The 12,084-nt window shown below is 38.2% G+C and overlaps 1 protein-coding gene across 3 annotated transcripts in view; it reads left to right on the forward strand.

Annotated features, from left to right (window-relative positions):
- The window catches only part of LOC137058390 (chemokine-like protein TAFA-1), a 253,145-nt gene extending 244,242 nt beyond the window's left edge, over nt 1-8,903 (forward strand). For 2 of the 3 annotated variants that reach the window (XR_010900674.1, XM_067431643.1), the window contains one exon: nt 6,873-8,903. Coding sequence is in view for 1 of the 3 variants with exons in the window: in XM_067431643.1 (XP_067287744.1) it covers nt 6,873-6,890 (18 nt within the window). In the remaining 2 variants the exon portion in view is untranslated. Of the gene's footprint in view, nt 1-533; nt 1,582-6,872 lie in introns of those variants that run through there. The other variant, XR_010900675.1, reaches the window with a different exon arrangement.
- Nucleotides 8,904-12,084: the final 3,181 nt, after the last annotated feature.

Raw genomic sequence — 12,084 nt, forward strand, 5'->3', positions numbered from 1 at the left:
TCCATTGTCTCCCGTTTTGTAAGCTCCTGGGCATGGCGAGGATTTGATTACCATGTTTGTTTCTGGGTTTCCCAACATTATCCCATTATCTTTGAGGTGTGCAGGTTTGTGCATGTGCGAGGTGTGCACTTCCTGTCTGAGTAATGTGTAAGTGTCTGATCTGGAGTGTCTGATCTGCCCCACTGGAAAGTTGTTTTTTTAGCTTTCTGCAAACACATCTGACCATCTTACTGGCTCGGTCACCCTTCATCCCCCATCCCGACCCTATACACTCCTTTTTTAAGGCAATCCGGCCACGTTTGTCTATGATCAGGACAAACAAAAAGCAAAGCTAAATGCTAAAACCATCACTTGCAGTATTTGGTTTGCTCTGAAAACTTTTACTTTGCAGTTCAAGAACCCACGCTTACACACACACGCTTGTTTACTCACAAACGCTGGCGTGGCGTCCATTCTCTTTGGCATGTGAGTAAGAAAAAGCCAGAGCGTGTGCCTGACACCATTTTTTCTCTTTTTTTCTTTATGTCTTACAGAGAGGGATCCCTCCTTGCCTGTAGCTCCAGACAAGGCAGGCCTCTTTTGAGGAAGGCACACAGTGAGAGAGGCTGAGAGACACCCTCACCCTACCTGTTCCTAATGGCTATATCATTCAGATCCTTTATATACAAACAAAATCAATACGTACACAAGAAGACGAAGTCTATCCCCCAGTTTATGTTTAACATCATCTGCCTCATTTGAGAGGAGAGATGGACTCAATCTGTAGCTACTATACAGCTGGGAGCCATTCACTCCAGGCTGGATGAATCGCGTCAGCAACGACCCCTAAAACCAGCTGGTCTCGAAAGTCTGAGGCCAGCACAATTTTGGCATAAGCATCAAAGTCTCATTAGTATTAATAGAAATGTATACATGCGTTGTTGTATGTTCAAATAGACACTGAAATGTACAATATGGACATATTGACAGCATCTAAAATGTATTTAATTATGCACTGATTTAGAAACATAAAAATCAAATTCCTTCATATTATATTTATATTATAAATATACCTGTATAGTTACATTTTACAATTGTAATCATAGAGTTTAGGCTTGTATAAAATGATGGAATACTTCAAAACGGGTTGAATATGGCAGCAGAAGGTCCTTGAGATGAATGCATTAAATAAATGTGATTGGATTGAACACTATAAATGAATACAATACAATCAACCTTCAAAATAATTCCATGAATTCAATGTTATATTAAACGGTTAGTTCACCCAAAAATAAAATGTATGTCATTAATGACACACCCTAATGTCGTTCCACACAAGTAAGACCTCCGTTCATCTTCAGAACACAGTTTAACATATTTTATATTTAGTCTGACAGCGTATCTAAGTGTATGCCCACTATACAGTCCATGTCCAGAAAGGGAATAAAAACATCATCAAAGTAGTCCATATGTGACATCAGTTAGTTAGTTAGAATCTCTTAAAGCATCGAAAATACATTTTGGTCTAAAATAACAAAAACTAAGACTTTATTCAGCATTGTCTTCTCTTCCGGTTTGTTTTCAGTCCTCAAATAAAGATTCGAACGGTTATGAATCAGCGGATTGATTCGTGATTCGGATCTCGTGTCAAACGGCTGAAATCACGTTTTATTGGTGATCCGAATCATGAATCAATACGCTGATTCATAAGCATTCTAATCTTTATTTGAGGGTTGAACACAAACCCAGATGAGAAGGCAATGCTGAATAAAGTCGTAGTCCAGTCATTAATGACATAAATTTAATTTTTGGGTGAACTAACCCTTTAAGCTAAAATGATTCAGAAACATATTGTATGTCTCTAAAATAGTTCACTTCTGTAAAATGCATACATTTTAGATGTTGTTGCACAAAATGTACATGTCCTAGAACAACATCACGTTGGTATAAAGGGTATGTGAGCATTTAAATCAAACCAGTTAGTTCAGTAAACTTTTTTTTTTTCATTTATCTAAAAAGGATTCGCTTTTGGTGCTCAATCATACATTCTGTTATTCCCTAGTCTGCATGATTCACATACAAATAAATGTTTACAAGAAAACAGCATGTTCAGTTCTCAGAACATTCTGAGAAAATATAATGGCTTGCTGTTTCCTCTCCGAGACAGATTTGGTCCGCAGGTATGTCTCTGAGACACGTTCTTAACAGAAGGCTTTTTACAAGATACCTGTACTGTTCAAAGAACCCCATCTGTGTGGTTATTCAGAGCGAATCTAATCTGCCAAGTGATGGTTTAAGATTAAATCATGCGATGATCAAGCCAGTTTGTCCCAAGAGTGCAGTTGAACCCAGAGCCTTGACTGTATCTGTATCTCTTTCAGCTGTCAATGTCACATTAAATTAATTCTAACACATTCATGCTGTCTGGAGTCTTGCTGTATGCTATCCTCATTTAATAGTCACATTCGGCAGCTGCATAATCTAAACCAGATTACAATTTTTAGTATATGGAGCATGCTCAACAAAATTGAAATATCGTTTTAGAATTAAAATGCAAAAGGTGTATGGCGAATGTCGTTGGGGTGTGCTTTTAACCCTGAATCCAGCCAATCAGTGGAGGCAGTAGCAGACAGTAGAGGACACCTGAGCAGAAATGGAGGAAATATGGCAGCATTTGCATAGAGTCCGCTATAACAAACCGCATTGGGAGAGACAGAGCCATACATACTATCAGACAGCCGAAGACAAATTGCATCAGGGTCACTATATTGCTTCTTCCGTAGTATGTGGGGGTTGGAAGTTGCACAGCATACAAAGGCTTTTATTTTAAAGAGGAAAGACAAGGAACAAACGGCTTAGAAACAAACAAAATGCTTGGCACAAAAAGCACAAAAGACTACAGAAATGAATTCTGGCACAGAGCTGTCAGCGTTTAAATGTATATAGAATAAGCATTAAGCTGGATTATTTTAAACAAAGAGGCTGTTGCATCCTTTGTCAAAGAAGAAGCTGTGTTCCTTGTGTCTCATGTTAGTATTGGTGAAATGCCACAGAAGTGATGTTAGCCAGGGTTCTGTGTATGGTGTGATGTCATAGGTAGTCTAACCTCTTTTGATTGGCATGAACTGGTCCCTTTCCAGAGGGGATGCGTTATGATGGACAGCTCCTCCTCCTCTGCCTTGCCTTGCCCGGGATGATGGGAGCACGTGGAGCGTACTCTGCCGCATGATAGCTGTCTATCTGTTGGGTTATGGGGGGCCCTAAGGGGTGCTTCTAATTTCTGTCCCCAGTCACTCTCTCTGTCTCTGTCTATGTCTCTCTCTCAATCTGTGGCTCACACCTGGTTGCCTTCCTCCGCACCAAGATGGGGAAATGTCAGCATATGCTTGATGCGCTGAGGGCGAAGCCACAGGCTTGAGCATTTAATTAGCTTCATTGCACTACTGACATCACGACTTTATGATAAAAACGCCACCTAGCTCTAAATCAGATGGATTGATGCTTTAGAAATATTGTCTATAAAAACAATCATGCCAGACAAACAGGCAGATAGATAGACAGACATACAGACAGACAGACAGACAGACAGACAGACAGAACTACAGACAAACATAGAGAACTATAGAACTAAGCAGATAGACAACTATAGACAGATGGGCAGAACTATAGACAGATAAAGAGAACTATATACAGACAGAACTATAGACAGATAGACACAACTATAGACAGATGGGCAGAACTATAGACAGATAAAGAGAACTATAGACAGACAGACAGAACTATAGACAGATAGATAGGACTATAGACAGATAGACAGAACTATAGACAGATAAAGAGAACTAAAGACAGATAGATAGGACTATAGACAGATAGACAGAACTATAGACAGATAGACAACTATAGACAGATAGAGAGAACTATATACAGACAGAACTATAGACAGATAGACACAACTATAGACAGATAGACACAACTATAGACAGATGGGCAGAACTATAGACAGATAGACAGAACTATAGACAGATGGGCAGAACTATAGACAGATAGACAGAACTATAGACAGATAGACAGAATTATAGACAGATAGACAGAACTATAGACAGATAGAGAGAACTATAGACAGATGGAACTATAGACAGATAGAGAGAACTATAGACAGATGGGCAGAACTATAGACAGTTAGACAAAACTATAAACAGATAGAGAGAACTATAGACAGATGGAACTATAGACAGAAAGACAGAACTATAGACAGATAGAGAGAACTATAGACAGATGGAACTATAGACAGATAGAGAGAACTATAGACAGATGGGCAGAACTATAGACAGTTAGACAGAACTATAAACAGATAGAGAGAACTATAGACAGATAGACAGAACTATATACAGACGGAACTATAGACAGATAGACAGAACTATAGACAGACGGAACTATAGACAGATAAAGATAACAATAGACAGATAGACAGAACTATAGACAGATAGACAGAACTATAGACAGATAGACAGAACTATAGACAGATAGACAGAACTATAGACAGACGGAACTATAGACAGATAAAGATAACTATAGACAGATAGACAGAACTATATACAGATAGAAAGAACTATAGACAGATAGACATAATTATAGAAAGATAGACAGAACTATAGACAGACGGAACTATAGACAGATAAAGATAACTATAGACAGATAGACAGAACTATATACAGATAGAAAGAACTATAGACAGATAGACATAATTATAGACAGATAGACAGAACTATGGACAGATAGACAGAACTATAGACAGATATACAGAACTATAGACAGATAGACACAACTATAGACAGATAGACATAATTATAGACAGATAGACAGAACTATAGACAGATAGACAGAACTATAGACAGATAGACAGAACTATAGACAGACAGACAGAACTATAGACAGATAGATAGGACTATAGACAGACAGACAGAACTATAGACAGATATACAGAACTATAGACGGAACTAAAGACAGATAGAGAGAACTATAGACAGATGGAACTATAGACAGATAGAGAGAACTATAGACAGATGGGCAGAACTATAGACAGTTATACAGAACTATAAACAGATAGACAGAATTATAGACAGATAGACAGAACTATATACAGACGGAACTATAGACAGATAGACAGAACTATAGACAGACGGAACTATAGACAGATAAAGATAACTATAGACAGAACTATAGACAGATATACAGAACTATAGACGGAACTAAAGACAGATAGAGAGAACTATAGACAGATGGAACTATAGACAGATAGACAGAACTATATACAGATAGAAAGAACTATAGACAGATAGACATAATTATAGACAGATAGACAGAACTATGGACAGATAGACAGAACTATAGACAGATATACAGAACTATAGACAGATAGACACAACTATAGACAGATAGACAGAATTATAGACAGATAGACACAACTATAGACAGACGGAACTATAGACAGACAGAACTATAGACAGATAAAGAGAACTATAGACAGATAGACAGAACTATAGACAGATAAAGAGAACTATAGACAGATAGACAGAGCTATAGACAGAACTATAGACAGATAGACAGAACTATAGACAGATAGACAGAACTATAGACAGATAGACAGAATTATAGACAGATAGACACAACTATAGACAGACAGACAGAACTATAGACAGACAGACAGACAGACAGACAGACAGACAGACAGATGGAACTATAAACAGATAGAGAGAACTATAGACAGATAGACAGAACTATAGACAGATAGACATAATTATAGACAGATAGACAGAACTATAGACAGACAGACAGACAGACAGACAGAACTATAGACAGATAGATAATAGACAGATAGAGAGAACTATAGACAGATATAAAGAACTATAGACAGATAGACAGAACTATGGACAGATAGACAGAACTATAGACAGATATACAGAATTATAGACAGATAGACACAACTATAGACAGACCGAACTATAGACAGACAGAGCTATAGACAGATAGACAGAGCTATAGACAGACAGACAGACAGATAGACAGACAGACAGACAGATGGAACTATAGACAGATAGACATAACTATAGACAGGACTATCGACAGACAGAGAGAATTATAGACAGATAGAGAGGACTATTAGACAGATGGACAGAACTAATGGACAGATAGAGAGAACTATTGGATAGACAGGATGGACAGACGGATAGACAGACAGACGGACGGACAGACAGACAGACAGATGTGGCATGTCTGTGATGTTTTTGTTTTTTTTGTGATAATGTTCGTTAAGCGACAAGCTTTCTGGGAAGCACATCAAAAGACGATTTGCGCTGACATAAGATTGGCTAATCGTTAGTGACTGTGGCTGTTATTGTGCATTTCCTCCAATCTGAGGAGGGAGAGGACGGATCGTTAATAACGCTCTGAGTGAAGCACAATGTTGCATTGAGAGCAAGACACACTTACCAGACAGACTAAATAGGGGTCCCTGAAGTCACAGAAAGAGGGATGGAGAAACGGGGAGGAAGAAAAGAATCTTCTTTCCTCTTGGCAATGCTACTGAGCTCTTTTCACTGAGCAGTGTAAACATGGAACATATAGAAATGTGAGACTGCAGATGGCCGATCAACATGAACACGTACACATTCATGCACACACTGCCAATCGGTCCAGTGTGTGGTAGACAGATTCGTACCAGTATAAGGTAGACAGATTAAAATCATCCTTACATGGACAATAGGTCCACAGAACAAAGGAGCTGTCTTTACTGATTTGTGATTCTAAAATGTAGTCATTCTTTCTGGGAATCATTCTTCACCTTTGTTCTAAGCGAGCCTGTGTGTTTTCTCTTCCTTTTTGTCTTTTTTCAGATTCATCCCCGGACCTAACAAAAAGCTCCTTCACAGGCAGTGAATGTGGATTCTCTCTCTGTCAGAATGGACGAAACCATTAATTCAAAGGGGTGTTTGACTGGATTACCTGTGACTGAGCAATAAAGAATGACATTCTTGGGGATAAAGACAAGATTTGCTCCTTCGGTGCCAAGGAATATGAAAAAATAGAAATAAAGCAGGCTAATCTGTGTTTTTGATCAGTGAGCCCAATGCTGTGGACTCCAGCGTCTGTGTCCAGTTCTCTCGATTTTCTGCGTTTCTCCTGACCACCTTCCTCTGGTTCTAAACTCATACAGCTTAGGGGAGCCGTTTACTGGATTTCAAATTATATTTGAAGACTTTACCTCCCTAAGTAAACTGGACAATCCCGATATAAGCTGTGAACGTCTGTATGAAGGATCATGATGGATAAGCATTGGTCTGTGAAAATGAGGTGGGATTTTTTCCCATCCCTTGATCAGTTTGTAGTTCTGTTGCCACGCCGGCTTTGGTAATAGACTGAAAGCTCGTGAAGCCCTGCTATTTCCCTCCACTTCTGAGTTTACCGCTCTCCGCTAGTGTCCATGCGCTGTTCGTTTTTGGAATTCCCCCGGGTCAAAGGTCACCTCACTGTCTACACCTACTTGGGCCAGATATCTTTTTATTTGTCGGCATGCTCAATGTACTTTGTGGGAGCTTTGTAATGAAAGTAACTGTATATATTTCTGTATATATACATATAGATACATATTAAAAGACGACATATGAAGATCTAACATGCCCTTAAACCTGTTTAGTGGGTTTGAATTAAGACTGTATTCATTGTTTTGGTTACTTGAATAAGGCGTAAAATTAAATCCTAATTTAAGGCTGTCTGTGGAAATACATATTCTCTCGATGTAATGGAAATCCTGCATTTGTTGCTTAAAATTAGATTTAGTTCCAGAAAAACAAAGGGGAAAATTCACTAAACAGATGCAACACTTTTGCACACGATTTGCACTTTTTTGGCAATTGAATAGCTCTACACTATAAGAATTTAGTCATTGTCATTCATTTTCAGTGAAAATTATTCTGAAACCTATTTACCTAGTGGAATCATCGTTGTGCTACTACCGCCAGAAGAAATTAAATAGTAAATGACTTTATGTTCATTTTCTAGTGAACATTGCAGAAGTACTTCAATACATAATAATCAAATAGAGAAGAGCAGCTGTGCAGAGTAGTTGATCACACTTTCAGTTGTGCTGTACAATCCCAAAAGTACATTAAATTATGGTAGTCCACTGTATCCTCCACAACCTATACACATCGAAGCAGCCAGCAAGTTTGTAAATGGCACCATACACAGGTGCTTTTGTTCTGTTGTCTGATTTTGTAAGAATCAGGCACTTAAACACTGCAAACAGTGCAAATAATTGCCTCTGTCCTTAGACGCAACTCATTCTTAGTGAATTTCCCAAAGATATCAGTGTGATGAAGTCCAGCCCAACAAAATAAGCCAGTCACATATTGGAACTTAGATTACCATTGATAATTGCCTGTTGGCAGTTCTAATTTTGTTCAGTTCAGTCCATGATCCAGTGTGTTCTGTCCTGTTCTGAAAATAGATAGGCTTCATCATGCTTGTTTAGGGTTCATAAATACAACAAAATAGAATACATTCAGCTTGTTAAAGGTGATAATCATGATAACTTAACATTCTGTCAATGCACAAAGACCTGATTCAGTTCAGAAAAATGAAGCCCCCGGTTTGGTTGGGTCCATGTCACAGAGTAGATGAGATGAAGTTTTTAAGAGATAAAGAATATTTAAAATGCTTGACAGCTTACAATTTACAAATGCCATTATCGTTTAGAATTTCACACTAAAATGTTTTAGTTTTCTGTTTTCAAAGGTGCAAAAGGTCAGAAAAAGGCGGGCTTCATTTCTCTTTACTGGCATCAGTAGATGTGCAATTAAAGTAGCGCTGGTAGATAAATATGCAGCCTTATCAGAAGCAAATCAATATTAAAATGGTTTTCTATACACTGTGTCTACCTTTATGTCTCTGCCAGTAATGCGGTTCTCTGCTGATTAGCATGTTTTATTATTTAATTACGCTGTTGTTGTTGGCATTTTATGTCATACCTGGATATGGGGAACAGTGGTCTTTTAAGGATCAGAATTCTAGAAGTTCCTAGAAAAAAAATCTTTTTTGTTTCTCACTTTGGGAATCTTTTTTAGTTAAAGTCCATTAATTGAGTATTTTAGGCACCGTTTACACTAGTGCGTTTTAGTTTTAAAACGGCGGTTTAAATTGAAAACTATCCTCATCTATGTGGACATATCCATTGCTTTTCAGAAACAATCTCTGTCTACACTGCATGACCAAAAATGGGCACAATTGGCATGTGCGTATAAGTGTAAACACTGAACAGTTGCCTCTTGACTATGTAGACAGCTGCAGTATTATAAAATACAGTGTTTAACTGCACAATGGCTGTGAAAAAGGACTCTGTGTTATTGTTTACACGGTCGTCGAAGCTACAGACCCACTGAGAGCGATGGCTCTGGGCTGCGTTTCCCAAAAGCATTACCAGCAGCCGTATCACCCTCTAGCCCAAGACTGGTTTCCCACTGAAGCTAAGGAGGGCTGAGCCTGGTCAGTACCTGGATTGGAGAACTCCTGGGAAAACTAGGTTTCTGCTGGAAGAGGTGTTAGTGAGGCCTGCACATTGGTGGTGGTTATGGAGATCCCCCCTCCTTCCATGTAAAGTTCTTTGAGTACCCAGGAAAGCACTATATAAATGTAACCAATTATTATTATTATTAAAACGGTCTCTACTATCAACTAGGTGTATGATGCTTTTTGGAAACGCAGCCCTGTTCTGTTATCATTGTGTTCTGGTAGCTTAACCTCCGCAACCCCAGAGTTTTTAAAATGTTTTAAAATGGGGTTTGCAGTGTTTTCAAAAGTCTCAGTTCAAAAACACTGGTGTAGTATAGACAACAGGCGTAACATAGCTGTTATACATAACACACAACGTTATATGTTTTAAAATTAAAATGCACTAGTGTAAATGGGGCCTTACATCTTAGACACAGTATTTGTCATTACTTTGTCTATTTTTGCTCTGCCAATAAAAATAGTTCCAAACGAAACCACAACATAATAATTGAGCCTCTCTGTGGGGGCTTTCCTGAATGAATCAGTGTTTTTGAAGAAATCACTTGAGCGAATAATTCAATGACTCACTCCTAACACAGTTGCTATTTTAGTTCCTGGATGAATCAGGGTATTTGAATGGATAATTCAATGCCTCACTCATAAAGACTTTTTCATGACTCAATGTTTTTGAACAAATGAGTTGAATAATTTAATAAAGGACAATAACTTGATTCCAAGTACTGGCATAACAATGTATCCTGCAGAAAGTGTCACTGAAAAATCCACACTACTAATGAATAGACTAACTACTTGAAATTAGATTTGAGAACCAGAATTAAATGTTGATAATTATTCAAAAGCTGGCCTTAAAGGGATAGTTCACCCAAAAAATGTCATTAATTACTCACCCTCATGTCGTTCCAAACCCATAAGACCTTTGTTCATCTTTGGAACACAAAAGAAGATATTTCGAAAAATGTTTGTAACAAAGCAGATTGACAAAGCAACCATTGACTTCCATGGTATTTTTTCCCTACTATGGTAGTCAATGTGTCAATCGATCTGCTTGGTTACAAACATTCTATAAAATATCTTCTTTTGTGTTCAGCAGAAGAAAGAAACTCATACAGTTTTGGAACAACTTGAGGGGGAGTAAATGATGACAGAATTTTCATTTTTGGGTGAGCGATCCCTTTAAATCTCCCCTATTTTCACAATTAAAGGGTTAGTTCACCCAAAAATGCAAATTATCTCATGAATTACTCACCCTCATGTCGTTAGACACCCATAAGACGTCCGTTTATCTTCAGAACACAAAAGAAGATATTTTAGTTGAAAGCTGATGGCTGAGAAAGGCTTCAGATAGGCCTTCATTGACATTCAGTACATTTTTTACTCACTCGACCCATAGAGGCCCTAAAAAACGTCGTTACAATGTCCATCTCACTGCAGGTGCTGTACAGTTATGTCACTAAGCGACGAGAATAGTTTTTGTGCTCAAAAAAACTCGAAATGACTACTTTATCCACCAAGTTATTGTCTTCCGTGTATGCCTCGGACGTGAACTCAGGAAGTACCACGACGCATGCGCGAGAATATGACGCAATTCTACACTGATCGTGGTTTAGCGGTCAAAATGGGGCGGCTAAAGTGTGCACTTCCTGGATGCCCGAACTGTGAGAATCGACCAAGTAAACTTAAAAGTGCACCGCAAAATGAAAGGCTCACATTTCACTGTTTCCCATGGAATGATACTGAACCCATGAAGCTATGGCTGCTGGCTGACCATCAGGATGTTGGATACGTCAAGCAGTTGAAATTGTGCGGTGCACATTTTTCACCAGACGATTTCTAATGTGGTCACCGTCGAAGACATCTGAAATCAACAGCTGGGCCCAGCCTGTTTTTATAAGCAAAGAGGTATGAGTGAAATCATAATGGGGAGATTGTTAAGGGATAAAGCAACGATACAGCAATGTAGTATATGATTTCATTTTTTAAAATGTTATAATGCTTTTGATGAATATGTAAAGTACATTATTTACTATATTACTGAGTTACTATATAAACATGAGACTATGAATAATTCATCACAGCCCAGGTCCATTACTCTCTGTTTAACAGTAACGTTAGCTTGTGGCTGTGTTTGTGTTGCAGGCGCTTCCATCTCTTCTAGTTCATTATCTGTTTACTCCGGTTCAAATATGTGCGGATGAACAAAAAAATGCAAATACTCCTCTTCGAGTAAAAAATTTACTGAATGTCAATGAAGGCCAATCTGAAGCCTTTCTCAGCCATCAGCTTTCAACTAAAATATCTTCTTTTGTGTTCTGAAGATAAACGGAGGTCTTATGGGTGTCTAACGACATGAGGGTGAGTAATTAATTAGATAATTTTCATTTTTGGGTGAACTAACCCTTTAAGACTGGGATTTGTATATATATATATAAAGATACAGAAAAAGAACATCCAGATTACATGCGATATTCAAATGTTTGCTCATGACAACTTCATGAAGTCGTATGCCGGTAGAATATGTTCATTGAAAACATATTCACC

The sequence above is a fragment of the Pseudorasbora parva genome, chromosome 22 (genome assembly GCF_024679245.1).
Source record: "Pseudorasbora parva isolate DD20220531a chromosome 22, ASM2467924v1, whole genome shotgun sequence".
NCBI lineage: Eukaryota > Metazoa > Chordata > Actinopteri > Cypriniformes > Gobionidae > Pseudorasbora > Pseudorasbora parva.